Here is a 15,963-nt window from a genome sequence, read left to right on the forward strand (position 1 = left end):
TGTTATATAGCATGCTCTAGTACAGTGTGAATGATTGATTTTTATAGTATTGCATTAGTATTGCAGGTTACTGCTGATCCTCTATCTCTCACCTCTGTATTAATCCTCAACTCAGTCAAGAAGAATAAGTACAGTAATGTGCCTCGAAGTGGCCAAACAGACATCAACTTCAGACACAGTCGGAGAGCCGGAAGCAAACCGCTCAGCACATGTCTCCTGCCCGATGGGAACAGAGTCATCATTATGAATTCCAAACAGGAACAAGGCAGCAGGTTTGTAAAGACAAGATTGTACATGTAGATAATTATGAATCTCTCAACTGCTTAAAATTTGTAAAAATGGAAAGTCTACAATGTGAGAATTTCCTTGTTGTTTTTCAGGTTCCCAAATGGTGGAAATCCTCCAACAATGTAGCAACCAGAAGAAAAAGAAGAGCATTTAGTGGCATGATCAAAAGGTACACATATGGCAGCCATGGCATACAGCGCACACACACACACACACACACACACACACACACACACACACACACACACACACACACACACACACACACACACACACACATACATATATTTGAATGGTGTCATTGTTGTAAATTTGCCTTAATATCAAATAGCATCTGCATAAGTGAGTTTTGTCTTTGACATTGCAATAAATAATTTTATTATATGACATATTTTTATATGTATACAAAACAGTCTTAATAAATTACTTTTGCTGCTCAATGAATTATTCAGTACTAAAACTAAAACTGCATTTGACTTACAGTAAATTAGGCTACTTGATGGGGCATGTAGTGCACTACTTTCAAATGCAATGAAAGTAATGCACTGACTGTGACTTTATTTTCTATCCACATATGTGGATCACTAACCATGGTAATCTGAGGATGAGAGGTTTTGGTGTCATTTCAGCTGCTATCCCATCCTTTAACCCCAAACAAGTAAAAAAAAAAAAAAAAAACACCCACAGATGTACGGGCGTGTGAGCCTGGCATGCTGCGTCCATTGGGTCAAATGCATCCCCAACAAGTGGATAATCCAGCTTTAGCACACCTCTCTGTGGACAATAATCTGCAGTCACTCAGATAAAGATGTAATCTTGAATAAGGTCCAAATGGATTTCAGAGATTGTCAGCTTCATCATGTTAGCCTCTTTTTGAAAGCTCACTGCAGTTTCGCCTCTAACAGGCAAATCTCGTGTGTTGTAACTGAAAATGAACCTACTCCACTTGATGTTTATTATGTTAGTTCTGATGAATATTAGAACATAATCCTCCCCCCGTGTCTACCAGTTGGTTTAGAGTCCTGCCAGTCTAAATATGGAAGATATAGGCCAGGCCAGTGATACTCAATCCACATCAACAAATTAAGGAAATTGCTTCACACTGGAAATTGTTATTTTTTGTTTTTATGTTTAATGTAGATTTGTTTTCATTCCTCCTACTTAATTTGAAAATATCTAATTTTGGAGACAGATAAATTACAGATTTTTTTAATGTTTATTCATTTTATCTGATGAAGATTACTGTCATTTTGCAAAAGTACTATGTAAGCCAGTAGACTATCTCTGCCCTCGGCTATATTATGTGGTGTAATAAGAATTAATTGTGAAACTAGACTGATAATTATAATGTGCAAACATTTACATGAAAAAAACATTAATAGGTCACCTATTCCCATCTAGCAAACAGTGCATGACTATTATAATGCTCAGTGAAGTAATTTTCACTTTGACCGTGCAAACCTGTGTTACATGTCTGCAGAATGTATTTTATGGTTAGAATGCTGTTTCATTGGACTGGTACTTATATAGAAAACACATCTAGAAAAGACAGCAGAAAAGTCAGAAAACAGTTGTGGGAAAAGAATGCTCTTCATTCCAAACTGTAAATGAAACTGCAGCAAGAGTAAACACTGAAACATTTCTTCATGGAACATCGCTCTGAGTACACCAGTTTATAAGACACAATATTAGCTGTGGAGTTTGTGAATCAGTGGCGTTAACATGACCACTAGGTGTCCTTAGAGCTCTATTGACACTGCCAATCAGTAGTTAGTGAAGGTTCCTCTTGCCCTGTAGGCAGTAATTTATCAGTTGAAAGGGGATATGTGTACTTCAGTTTTGTGTCCCCTGCCTGTGTTGCTTTTGCTGGCAACAGCCTGCTCTACACGGCAAAAGTGAAAAGCTCTCCCCAAACAAGCTCCTCTAATGCATGTACTTAACTTCACTTAATTTGTGTTAATTCCCGGCATTAAGCGGGGCTAATGACTGCGCAAGTGAGTGCACTGTCATTACCTTGGTCTGCCTGACATCAAATGGCAGCTGATGGAAAAAAAAACCAGCACAGATTTGGGGGCTCAGTGTGAGTGCTCTAATGCATTAGGTATTGCAGAGGATAATTACACATTTTATATTTGTGTACCATATGTGCAGTATGGATGTTACAAATATAACTGCTTTTAATTCTGCTGTGTGTAGTGTAAGCTTATATTGAACATACCACTTCACACAGTATGTCTCAGATCTGCATATCTGTCCGTATTTCTAACATTAAAATGACATTAGCATAAAAATTTTGAATAATTCATCACTTCTGAGTGAACCCAGATGCACTGCTCTCTCCCTCTATCTCTCTCCCTCTCCTCGCTCCTCCATGTGAGTAGACCACATGGTTTGTAGCTGGTTTAATGGGATGGAATGTGACAGGTTATGTTTTCATCTGCCTGATATGGAGCCCGACTCGGGCGGGAGGAACCGGGAGGGAGAAGGAGAGGCTGAGAAAGAGAGAGAAAAGGGCAGGGGAAAGGAGTTCGTCTCTACAGCTGTAATCTGGATTCATAATTAGACATGTTTGTGCTTGTTGTAAATCAGTTATAGATGATGCCCCCCTCCCCCCGCGGAATCCACACACACACACACACACATAGGAAAACACATGCTCTGTATGGGGCAATTACTGCTGGTCCACTAACTCCCTGCATTTGCTGTGTCTGTGCATTCAGAGCACCATTAGTCCAAGACTCTGTGAATAATTGCTGAATGGACCATGTTTTCGCTGCGATCTACTCAGCTTCCAGTGTTGGGGATGAAGTTGGAGGGGTGACGACATTGATTGATGTTTGATGCTGAAGTTAACACCGCAGTGCTTATCGAAGCATTATGTACTGTATGTGTAATGGATGAACAACATTACAATCCACACACGTTAAACATTTGCCAGCTTGTACTAGGTTTAAAAGCGCTTTGATAGAGGCTACAATTTTATCAACATCATCACTTGAGTTGAAATTGCCGTTATAAAAATGAACTATTCAGCTGCTGATGACATCAACAAAATATAAATTATTTTGTTTTCAAAGGGAACATATTATGTCCCGGGTTTATTATTTTTTTTATCCTCACAAATACATCCTCTGTCTTGCCATATTGCTTCTCTTGAAATCTGTCATTGAGTTATTGTTGTCGCTTGTCATTTTCCTGTAATTTGTTTCCTGTGGAATAAAGAGCGAATGGAGAGAGAGTGAAAACACAGATAAAAGAATGGAGTGAGAGGTACAATTAGAATGAAAAGGAAAATGCTTTTATTTTGTGTAGACATTTTGGATGAGAGCGAGCCTCACAGAAGCATTAAATATTAACTGCTATTCATCCCTGGACTTGTGTGTCATTTATCACATTATTGAACTTGTGAAATGGCGAAAACAAGTTAACGGAACAACCAAACAACAGGCAAATACTCCATTTTCTAATAAATTTACCAACAAATCAATTTTGAGAGCTGCTTCGGATGGCCGGCTTTTGGGCAATTTAGTATCAGACTTTTATATTTCATGAGATTTACATTGTGTTTCTTCTGTAATGACTTCAGTCTTATTACAAGTAGATGCTCTTCAACAGGCAGCTGGAACAAAAACGCAGCAATGTTTTTAAATAAGTGGTGCTATGGGAGGATTACAGGGTGCAATACATGATGTCCTGACTGACAGCCTCTTCTGTTGTGGTTTATTGTGTCCTACACGGAGTAGAAATTGCTTTTTGAAGATGACGAGGAAGCACAACCTCCTGCCCACCCATATCCCCTCAGCCCCAGTGAACAACAACAACAATTTAATCTCCTTTGCCCCAGATTGTTGTCTTTCTTTGTGTTGATATTGTGGCCTTTTTAGTGATCACTTGATGATCCTCCTTTTGTGCCCTGCTTCTTTCTAAGTAAATCAACATTATGGAGTGGCAGACACTTGACCGCAATCACTTTCATTATATTGAAATAATAAAATGCTTGTAGGATTTGCTCTTTTGGTATTAAGAACACGATAACAAGGATTTACGATGTAATGTGAATGTCTTTAATCCTATGTCAGGTTTTGGGGTTGAGCAAGCGCATTAGAATCAGGATTTAAAGACACTGGCAGGTGAAAAGTTGACAAATTATTCAGGATAAAGAACCCCATGTGACATGACATTATATAGAATTATAATTGCAAAGAGGAATGGTCTTTTTGTTGTTCGGTTGAACCCTGCTCCTGTGGTAAATCATTTTGTTGTGCTCAGAAAAATAACGGTTCACAAAGCTGTCTAATTCTTTAAAGCACCATTACTGATTGAAGAACATTTTTATATAGGGAATGGTTCATCACACGCCTAATGTTTTTTTTTTTTATAGGACTAAAGGTTCTTAATTTTTATTAGAGTTTTTTGGATTGGTGGCAGGGAACAACATACAATTATAAATGCAACTAACAGTACTGTTCATCAACAGTGAACCATTTGTCTCTAAACCATCAGAAAACTCTCAAAAAGACTGCCATTTTGTACTGTGTTTCTTTCTGACCAATAGTCCAGAACCCAAAATATTAAATCTATTATTGAAGGCACCAAAAATGCATCAAAATCTTATTTTTTATGCTTTATATGCTCAAAAATGATTTTATTGAATGATTATGTAATCCAGTTATCAAAACAGAACCAGGCAGATCCATAAAAAAAACTATCCGAACACTATCTTGGACGTGGTTCTTCATAGAACCCAGTTTTACCATAGATCTTAGGAGGGCTATTTATGGTGCCTTGGGGAGTCATTTTTTATGGAATTCTTTTGCCACACCTTTAGGGCTTCTTTTCTCGTGTTGTGGAACTAAAAAAAAAGAAGAGTTCTTCATTTTTTAGTTCACTTTTTTTTCTCGGAATGTATAATGGAGAGAAGTGTGTTTGTATTTTGAAGTTAGCTAGATTAATCTAGATTTGTCAAATTTTGCTACTATACAATTTCTCATAAAGCGGAGAGAGATATTGTAGTCAGAGTTGTTTTTTGCCCTGTCGACAAAAATGTTCCTTTTATGCTCATAAACGCGACAAGTTGTCATCGTTTTCTGTGCAGTAGCGGCCAGTTTGGTTCTCGTTCAGCATTTATAAAATTTGAATATACACGTTCTCCTCAAAGTATCCCACGTTAATTCAAAAACAAGACAAATACAGACTTGTGCTGTTCCTTGTTGTAAATTGTGTGTATGTTGTTGAGTGGGCGGAGTTGGATGTTATAGTAGGCGGGGTTTGTACTATATGGACCAATCAGAGGACTCACTCTCCTTTCCTCTCCATTCCTATTGGTTACACTCTGTCTGTGTATCATGCCGACGTTACCTAGCTTTCTAGCGGTTAGCTAGCAGCTAATGTTAATGCTGGCGATTTCCGCCAGTTTTCCTATAATATTATCTAAGCAAGTCGTCCAGTACTATACAAAGCGTATCTGCATTTGGCTATTCCGCTGTTAACGGTAAGTTTATCTCTCACGGTTGCTAACCTGCTGTTATTTACCTGTTAGTAATATCAAGCTAACGGAGAGTCAGGATGAAAAGGCTTGCTGTTTTCGTTAGCTACCAAAAATAGAGCTAGCTGTGGTAAACAGACAGAAATGATTCCTTAAGAAAACAGTTCACTTTTGGTAAATTATCCGATTTGGATATATGAGGTAAGATTTGGAAGTGTTGCACGTCTATCCTGAACAGGTTAGCCCAAGTTAGCACATCCACAAGCTACTGCTGCTGTGTTGTGTTTTCATGGCAACTCCTGGTTGTTGCTCTCTTCTCGTTATCTCTTTTTGTGCTCTACATTGCAAACTGAAGGTGATAAATGGTGCTTTTGTTGATAAAACTTCCCCAAAATGACCCATGTCTTTCCTGTTAAATGGCTTTAAAAGCCATTTGTTTATAGTAAGACACCTGGAAGAAGTATAGCTTTCTTGAGCTTAAAGAAGACATAACCACATCATCTAAATATAGGGAGCAAAAATAATATAGAATATAATGCAATTTAAAATATGTATTTGCTACTGCAGATTTGACTCCAGTTTGTGTAATTTTACTACTTGAGAACTGCGGACTGTGGGTACTGTTGAACAATGATATATTGCATTTTTCATCACTATTTTGTTAATAATCATTCCTCCATTGTCTAACTGCTTTATTGCAGAGTGCTTCACTGTGTGTGAGACGATGAATGGAAACCCTCCTTCTGCTGTGTGGAGATGACCTGCCACCCTTTTGGGAATGGTCAGAATGGGGCCAGATGTGCCCCTTCTTAATGAGTACAAGCAGGAGTTCTTCTGGAAGCGCTTCCCCCAAACAGTGTTAGGGGGTCCACGCTTCAAGTTGGGCTACTGCGCCCCACCATATGTATACGTCAATCAGGTAGTCTTGTTCTTGACACCATGGCTTTTTGGGGGCATCGGTACTCTGCTCTGCCAGCTGCAGCTGCTTCAGGAGCTCCATGGCGCAGTGCTCTCTGGTATGCTCATGTTCGGGGCTGCAGCGGGTGTCCAGGCCCTGGCGCTTTATGCTGCTCGAAGGAGTGGCACAGTGGAGAGACTTGGTGCACCCAACATCCTGGTTGATGAAGAAGAGGTGGAATTTACCCACTGCGTCAGCCCAGAGACAGTTCGGTTCATTGCTCCTGGGAAGCGTTTTGGAATGAATGTGGTGCTGCATACAGTGCTAGCTGGGGTGCTGTGTGGCTTTGGGACATGGTATGTGTTCCTCGGCAGACTGACTGCTCTCTATGGCAGCATTGGTGTATCCCTGGTAGTCTTTGTCATGAGCTGGGTGACACTATGTATAGCTGAGTATTCACTCATTGTAAATACGGCTACAGAGACAGCCACTTTTCAGGCACAGGACATATATGAGATCACCCCACTCACCCGTCCCCTCTACATTTTTATTTTCATCGCTGTGGACTTGGCTGATCGGTAAGCAACAACAAAACTGTTGTTTATTAAACTGAGAAGGCACCTTTTAGAATGCTTACAGTGTTTCCTGTCTTATTATTATTTTATTATGACGTAGGTTCTCAGACCCTGTCCCTGAGCTCCAACTGGCCAGCCAGATTCTCCACGTGCTGTTCCTCTTCCTACCTCTGCTGTGGGCGCTGGGTATTCTCCCTCCCCTGGATGCCCTGATCCTCTGGGGCATGGAGCAGGCTCTTGTGTTTGGCTTAGGAGGCTCGCCCATGTCTAGCAACCTCAGGTACACACTGAAATAATTAGCTTTTGTCATCATGGTTACACTCATGTTGGCAAATTTTCTTTTTTTCTCCACAACAGATACATTTGCAAATCATACCATGGGTTCAATTTTACCGATCCTTTGACATTTGAATGAAGAATCTCTGTTTCTGATTAAGACTATGATTGAATTTGCCAGTTCCTATGTCTGATATGCTGTTTAGAGCACATCAGATATATATGCTGGTTAAATATTAACACTGAGCCAATAATAATTGACGGTAGAAGTTTTTGGTGCTGCAAGAGCTTTATTGCATTTTACCCTGGCGAGATATTTATGGTCACATCACAATGTATTTTGAGATTTTTTTTTAACGCTATTTTTCTGCGTACCACATCTCTAAGGTGTTTCACTGCACATTGTCTAAAACAATGGTTCTCAACCCTGTTCCTCAGGACCCACTGTCCTGCATGTTTTAGATGCTTCCCTGCTCCAGCACACCTGATTCAAATGATCAGCTCGTCATCAGGCTTCTGCAGAGGCTTGATGACGAGCTGATCATTTGAATCAGGTGTGTTGGAGCAGGGAAGCATCTAAAACATGCAGGACAGTGGGTCCTGAGGAACAGGGTTGAGAACCACTGGTCTAAAATCTGTCAAAACTACATAACAGTCCAAACTACATAACAGTCCAAACATAATGTTAGCCTGACACTTGGATGTCAAGTTTTAAAGCGATAGTTTAAGTATTTTTACAGTAAAAAAGCAAAACACAGTTTTGTTCATTCATATCCTGGTCGTATTCTTTTCTGTGGAAAACCAGTGCTCATCAGATTCTAATAGCTCCACTGAACTGACAAGCGTGACATTAGCCTGTGTATCTTCAGTCCTGCCTTTTTGTGTGTGCGCTGTCCTACAGGCTGCTGTTGATGTTTGGTGTATCCGCCGGTGTAGCTGTGTGTAATTACTTCATCCCGTCAACTCTGGGTGTCGTTCTCTTCTCCATCTCTACGGGGTTTCTGCTGAGTCTGGATCTCAGCCAGGTCGCTACACTCTGCAGGGGTTCCAGGGCAGGCTTCAGGGACCCTGGGTTGCGCAGAGGAGGGTCACCACCTCCTCTTCGCAGTTCCTTTGGCTGGAATCTGGGCTGCAGGGAGCTACTGCTATATTTGAGCCTGCTTCTGGTGGCGATGGCAGAGGCAGGGCTGTTGCATCACTTCCTTGGTTCAGCTCAGTCCCAGAGCTTTGTTACAGGACCCCAGGCTCCTGTCAGCTACCTCCTCCTTGTACTCTTTTGCCTCTGCTGGGCTCTAAGAGAGATCCAGGGGGCCTATGTATTTGGAGGGGTATTCCTCAATCCCCTATACCCTAAAGGCATGTCCAGTGTGCAAACGTTCAAGCAAAAGAACAGAGGGTTGTACATCGCTGCTGCAATCAGAAGAGTCCTTCTTTATCTTGGTGAGCTTGTTATAAGGTATATTTTAAGCTTGCTTTTCTCCAATGTCCACATCTCTCTCAGGTGTCTGACCTGCACTTACTGTGTTTTTTATTTCACAGTGTCTCCATTTGCAATGATTGCTTTCCTGTCGATGGACACATCTCTTCAGCTGCTTCACAGGGTTTCCCTCAGTGTGGGATTCACACGAGCCTTTAGAGTGGTATACCGACACTCCCTTTTGCTCACAGTATCAACATGACTTGTAGAACATGCAAAAAATATTTATTATAATGGATCTTTTTAAAATATCTTCAGGTGAATACTCAGTAGGGCCAGCACAAATTATAGTTCTTTGTTTAAAAGAAAAGTGAAGAGTGATACTGAAAAACAGGTCCTCTTGACACATCTTTTTCAAAATTTCTGTCTTTTTAAAAAAATGAACCGTGATTAATCGCAGAGTGCTCTTCACTTGATTTGTGTGCCTGCCATTTTCAGCATAATAATTGCTCTTATGTTGCTGTGCAGGTGTGGCAGAGCTCAGAGGATGCTCTGCTGCAAATGGTGGTGGTGGTTTTGGTGCGGCTTGCAGCTGGAAACAACCTACTTCCAGGGTGGGACAGCCTGGGAACTGGAGTTCAGCTACTCTTGGTGAGGTCAACCATAATTTTTCCTCATTTCTACTGCACAAAAGATCTTCCTACACCATATATCATGTCTACATCGGCTTAAATATGACCTACACTGAATCACAAATATTGGCGTTGTAGCTGTGACCAGCAAAGTATGTTAATGTGGACAGTGCGTCCTCCTGTCATCCATTTACTTTTTGCGTGATGTGCTAATTTCAGAACTCAAGCAATATTTATCTGTAGCATTTACACAACAATGCCGACCTCTTGCCAAAAGTAAAATGGGGAAAATTATGCGTATTGTTATCTAATTGTATCATCAGTTTGTCTGACATATTGCAATATTTTAACAGAGCCTTTGTGAAAATGTATGTGCTATAATACTCACTGTTAACACCTGAATAAGTACACCCATACATTTTAATCTAATCTAAAACCACCAGTCCGTTATTTGTGTTTCTTATACTTTTATCCCCACATGTTTGTAAATGGAGTAAGCAAACCATGAGGAACCCCTCTGCTGCACTGTCCAACCCCACAGACAACTACCATCTCAATAATAAACTTAAATTTAAATTAATACTTCTCTAACTGTGTCAGTCAATAGAAAAAGTCTGCTATTTCCATGGTACTTTTCATGTGGCATTCTCCTCCCCTTTTGCTATCTGCAAGTTTGCAACATACTTTTTACTTTGGAATACAACAACACCAACAACAACCAAACGGCAACCTACATATTGAAAATGGCAAGTTTTGGTGAAGATGTGGCTGGTGCAATATAGCAGGCCTGCTTGTTTTTTCTGTAAATTTTAAGTTTCTCACATTTTAATGACAGTGTTGCATCCTACATTTGGCGCTGTCCAATATGATCGTGATTTATTCAAATAAAATAAATTTGGTCAATTGAGAGTAAATCGACCAAACGATCGAACCTAGAGCTACAAATATTATCAGAAATGAGAAAATAGCACATCTATTTGGGCTTTTTTTAACCTGCATTTTTACTTTTTCATCCATCTCAAATCCAAAAACTTTGGTATTTACAATCTTTAATCCACATTTTTTGCTTTACTAAGTGATTCCAGCAGCAGAACATCAGACTAGAGGTTCTTTTCGGTCGCATTGATGAAAAAACACGTCAACGGGAGTCTCATACTTTAGTTTTGAGCCACATAGTTTTAGTGTTTGTTGGTCTTTTCATTGGAGAGTCAAAACAAAGCACCACCAAGTTGAACTTTTGTATCTAAAAAAGCAAATCTGAGCTTTAAAAATCCACATTTTTTCCTGTAAAAGTCTCCACCGTAGTAAATCTGAGTGACTGAAGTTAAGAAAATGAACTCCCATCGTCTGAATGGAGGCATGAAAGTTTTCTGTTTCCTGATTTCATGACTTAGAAGCAAGACCTTGTTTAGATCGCAGCTTCAATTTACCCTCTTGTTTTTAAAGTTTATTTTGCATCTTGATGTGCCAGCCTTTGAAGGTTTGTAAAGGTGAATCTAGCAATGTTAAATTGATTATCCTGCAGTGACGTTTAGGCTTGGTTTGCAAAAATGAAAATAAAAAAACTAAAATACATAAAAAAATACAGTAAAGCACACAAATATTCTTTATGTTGCACAGACATCAGCTGATAAGACTGATGATGGGTCAGCAGATCAATCCTCTTCATGTTTGCCTTTTTCTGATCCAGGTGGGGCTCCTGTTTGACAGACTCACCCAGTTCCTGGCCAAGCTGAAGTTCACCCTAACAGTGTTGGTGACATCCTGGACAGAGAAGAAGCAGCGCCGTCAGTCGGCTGGAACTCTCCTGGCTCTGAATGCCTCCCTTTGCCCGCTGTTGCTGGCGGTGGTGACTCTCTCTGCCCTGCTCTCTGCCCCTTTGCTGCCCCTTTTCACACTGCCCATCTTCCTTGTGGGGTTTCCCAGGCCTCAGCGAAGTTGGCCAGGACCTGTGGGCACTGCCTGTCCCTGCCCAGACTCAATCTTCTACCAGCAAATGAGTGGAAGTCTGGCTTCTGCACTGAGGACGGCCTTTGCAAGAGGGTCACTGGGTTAGTTCTTCGTGCCTGATGTCTTTTTTTGTGTTTTGTTAATAAGTAAAAAGTGTTTATATAATTCTGTATGTTGTAAAAAAAAAAAAAAAAGAAAAGAATGTAGCCCTGAGATGGCATAGTATAAGTAATATAAGGATAAGTAATTGTTACACCAACTGTTCGCAACATTACTCAAAAACAAACTAACAGATTTGGATGAAATATTCAGGGAAGGTCAGTAATGACACAAGGATCACCTCATTAGATTTTGGCAGTGATGCAGCTTATAGTCTGGATTCACGGATTCTGTACCATTGTGAGATAGCGGCACAGTAACCATAACAACATGTGAACACTACACCAGCTGCCTGCTGACGATCACATGATTGCAATCCTACTACAAATCCACCGCTGCCGACTTGTTGAGACTTATCTATTGGCGATAATACAAGGAACAATTCATTAAACTGTGGGAGTGTTTCCGAGTCCCATCAATTCCTACCACCTGCTACATGTTTAAGTTACACGATTTGGTATCCATACATAACATACACATGCAGAACATATTCCCATGTGCACAAGGTTATTTTGTTTGTGGGTACATTTGTATTAAATGGCCACATTTTATGTAGCTGCATTTCTTTAAAAAAAAAAAAGATGGAAAAAAAGCTGAATTCTTGACAGTGCCATATGGGGGAATGAATAGCCTTGGAGGAGTACTGTGCTCTCTGAGTGCTTTTCCAGTTTCGTGTGTATTTTCACTGGTAATATTTATTTGCATCTAAATACAAAGTAATGTTTGGTATTTTATTGAGTGTTGGAAAACATTAATCTGTTATCATATTTTCAACAGTTAATTTCAAACTGATTGGCAGTCGGATTAGTCATATCTATAAATAAATGGAGATCCGTCAATGTCAGTTAAAAGGAGATTTTTCCCTTCAGTCACAGCAGGCACAACATTTTTTCCTTTGATTTTGCTCTTTGCAGTGCACAGGATCACAAATAGCACTCAGCAGGACTGATGTAGTATTACATTTTAGTTTTCTTTTGTTTTGACTTGCGCTGTAATTGCAATGACTGAACTATCACAGGGGTCAAGTAGGGACCATATGCAGATCAAAGACCACTGAAGCATCACCTCATACGGCTGAAAACTAAGAGCAGAGCCGTTGTGAGCAGCCTTTTTAGAGTACTGGCAGTAATGCGAGCTTACGTGATCCGGTTGAGCTTCCTGTGAAGTGACCCAAAAAAAAAGCTCTGATCTGTATTCATTACATCCAAATGTTTCCACAACATTAACTACATAATACACGTAGGCTGAACCGAGCTGCTGCTCTCCGCTCGATCCGGAGGGGACAAGAGAATTGTGATTATTTAACAATGCTGAGGTGATGTAATCAGGCTTATTGTCTTTTTGTGAGCTTGGGATGCCGTACCTATGATGTATAATTCAGAATAGTCGCTTGTTAGGTTGATGCTCACGGTCAAACGATGGCAGTTTGTAGTGTTCTTTTGCTCCGCTCACACTGGGGGCTGTGGAGCAGTGAGCAGGAAAGGAATCTGACCAGCGTGTCACTTCACATCATGAGGTAGCGGCTGGGACTATTCTGAGATGTCGTTATGGGACACGACATTATCCTTGAGCCAAGCAAGCGCAAGTCAACTTAAAACAAAAGCCTCCTTCACCTTGCCACTGCCATTCATCTGTGCTGAAATGAACGTCTGTCGTCTGTCTCCAAAAATGAAAAGCCCGCATTGTGCGAAAAGAGTGACGTTTTCGAGGCTAATGGAAAGCTTAAGAAGAGATTTAATATTTAGATCCCTGTGCAGTCATCCAGTTAAAGCAGTACCATAACCTTCCTCTACTATTGTGATGCTATGTGTCTCCATGCAGCTCATCCAGTAGCCATGTTATCCATGTAGTCAGCAGAGGGACGCACAGTTGATGCAAAATGAAAGGAGTGTGCACAAAGACTCCCATATGTGGGTTGCATGATGTATATGATGTGTGCTACCCTTTCTTGCTCTCAGTTTACATATCGCATGTCTTACACGTAAGATTCATGGATGACTCAAGATTTTCTCTCTTTATTTGTAGGTTCTTTAGCCCCAGGCTCTCATTTTCTTGGCCGCTTTCAGGACCGTATGGTATGGATAATGATCCTGGAGAGAGGATATGGCTACTGCACAGTCAACATTAAGGTACCACATCTTTTCGGTTGTTTGAGTAGAATCACCCATTGCAACAAGATTATGCAGAGTGTTGTGGTTTGTTACAGGGCCTGGAGCTGCAGGAGACATCTTGCCACACAGTGGAGGCACGGAGAGTGGATGAGGTGTTCGAAGCTGCTTTTGAACGCCCTGAGAGGCTCGGCTTCACCCAGGGTTTTAACCTGCACTGGGGAAATGCCCTCACCCCTTGTGCAGCACTCGCGGTGAGAGTCTACTCTGATGCCCGAAATGTGCTCTCTGGTATTATTGACTCACACGACAACTTGAGGAAACTCCAGGATGACTTCATGAAAGCACTGATCTGGTTGCTTCTCCGCTACTGTGTGCAGAAGCATAAAGGATTTCTGTGGAGCAACGATGAAGGGTCAGGGGTTGGTGGCATGAAGTCCCAGTCTTCACAGTTAGCCCAGACTACTTGTAATCAACCACCTGAGGCTGTCGTGGTGGAATCCAATGTGTCTTCTCTCAGGTTCAGACAGGACAGCTCCAGTTTGACCTCTTTTGGTGATTGGTCAGATGAGGATGACTTATTTGGACCTCAGCCAGCCAGACGAACAGTAGCATTAGTGACTGCAGAAGCCCAGTCTGGACACACAGCCCTGCAGACCGGGGCCTCTCTGCCGGGCTCTGTGGAGATGGATAGTCTTTTTGAAAACATGGCCCTCTCTGCCCTTCAACCACTGCAGCCTCTGGGACTGGGCATCGGGATGCCAGCTGTGGATAAAGGCCGTAGCGCAGAGTTTCTCAGAGAGAGCCCTGGTTCGCTCCTTCATCTGAACTTCAGCTGCCCCCAGTCGGAGGTTTTCAACCTCCCGACAGGGTGGAGGACAGCACCATTACTACCATCCCGCCTGATGTCGCTCAGGCCTTTATTTCCTGAGGACTGGTTTCGATTTACCTTGGGCCGGTTTGGGCCTGTTGTGCAGGGCGATACCTCAGAGGACATGACCAAAGCCTTGAAGGAGGATGAAGCCTTGAAAGAACTGCATGTTCAGGTTGCACTTTCATGTCTCATCTCACTGGGGGCAGAGTCTGCTTTCACCAGTCCTAGTTATGTCTACAGGCTCTACTGTGGGGACGTACCGTGGACAGAAGGACTCGACTGGCTGTCATCAAGGAAAGAACTTTACCAGCTCGCACTTCGGGCTTTCAGGTAAAATTTATTACAGATTTTGATTTCTATGATCAGTACAGCTTATTTGTGCCAGAAGGTCCTGAGAATTCTGCCACTATGTTTTTGTTTGACTCAGGTTCAGTTTCAAGCTGTTGTTTGATCAAGCAAGCCTGGGGCCTATGGAGTCCTCTGAGGAATTGTTCAGCACTTTGGAGGAATATGAAAAGGACTGGTTCATCGGCCTGGTGACGGAAAAAGGATGGCATGACAGCGTCCTTCAGGAGAAACCCTTTCTCTTCTCTTTAGGACATGACCTCACTATGGTAACCACACATCCCATTGCTTTTTACGTTCTTATTCAGTCCTTAGTGTAAAATTTAGGTTACTCAAAATTGCAGTTTAGACTTCAGATTAGATATTTTTCAATGAAATGTAACATTTTGACTGTCCCTGTCCGTAGGGTACCTACACAGGGCGAGTCCTATCCCTGCAGGAGCAGCTGGTACAGGTGGGCCGTCTGAATGGAGAGGGGGTGCGAGGCCAGTGGGCTAACCTCTCCTGGGAGCTGCTGTACGCTACCAATGACGACGAGGAGCGGTACAGCATCCAGGCTCACCCCTTCATGCTAAGAAACCTAACTGTTCAGGCAGCCGATCCCCTCTCGGATACCCCATTTATTCATCTGCCCCCCTTCATTTCCCCAGCCTCTGACCTGTGGCTCCACCTGCCCTTTTTACACACATATGGGGAAGAAAGGCAGCGTTTCAGTCGGTACTATCACAGCAAAATGTCAGTTTGCAGAGTGTTTTCGAAAACTAATGCAGAAACTACAGAAAATCAAGAGGGAAAATTCAATCAGTTTTGAAATTCTACCTTTTTAAACTGCTGACTCAAGTAGTGAAGAGTAATGTATGTATGGGAACCTAGTTTGTTTTCACATTCATTTAACTTTTTGAAGGAAGGAGTACTGGCATCACCACTCTACTCCTGATCAAGTTGCAAAATTACTT

General features: G+C 41.6%; 2 protein-coding genes across 5 annotated transcripts in view; both read left to right on the forward strand.

Annotated features, from left to right (window-relative positions):
* The window catches only part of lrrc9 (leucine rich repeat containing 9), a 27,672-nt gene extending 21,157 nt beyond the window's left edge, over positions 1-6,515 (forward strand). For 2 of the 4 annotated variants that reach the window (XM_022221799.2, XM_022221814.2), the window contains exons 32-33: positions 116-272; positions 381-3,654. In XM_022221799.2, coding sequence (XP_022077491.2) covers positions 116-247 — 132 coding nt within the window. In that variant the 3' untranslated portion in view covers positions 248-272; positions 381-3,654. Of the gene's footprint in view, positions 1-115; positions 273-380; positions 3,655-6,474 lie in introns of those variants that run through there. The other 2 variants (XR_007945260.1, XR_007945259.1) reach the window with 2 other exon arrangements.
* On the forward strand, positions 5,615-15,805 carry pcnx4 (pecanex 4). The gene is given in 12 exon segments (XM_022221777.2): positions 5,615-5,779; positions 6,475-7,249; positions 7,347-7,526; positions 8,424-8,962; positions 9,062-9,162; positions 9,468-9,590; positions 11,262-11,622; positions 13,706-13,809; positions 13,887-14,992; positions 15,090-15,276; positions 15,414-15,606; positions 15,609-15,805. Coding segments are annotated over 11 exon segments (3,648 nt in total). The 5' UTR covers positions 5,615-5,779; positions 6,475-6,551; the 3' UTR covers positions 15,665-15,805.
* The last annotated feature ends 158 nt before the right edge of the window (positions 15,806-15,963 follow it).

This window comes from Acanthochromis polyacanthus, chromosome 1 (genome assembly GCF_021347895.1).
Source record: "Acanthochromis polyacanthus isolate Apoly-LR-REF ecotype Palm Island chromosome 1, KAUST_Apoly_ChrSc, whole genome shotgun sequence".
NCBI classification, from domain to species: domain Eukaryota; kingdom Metazoa; phylum Chordata; class Actinopteri; family Pomacentridae; genus Acanthochromis; species Acanthochromis polyacanthus.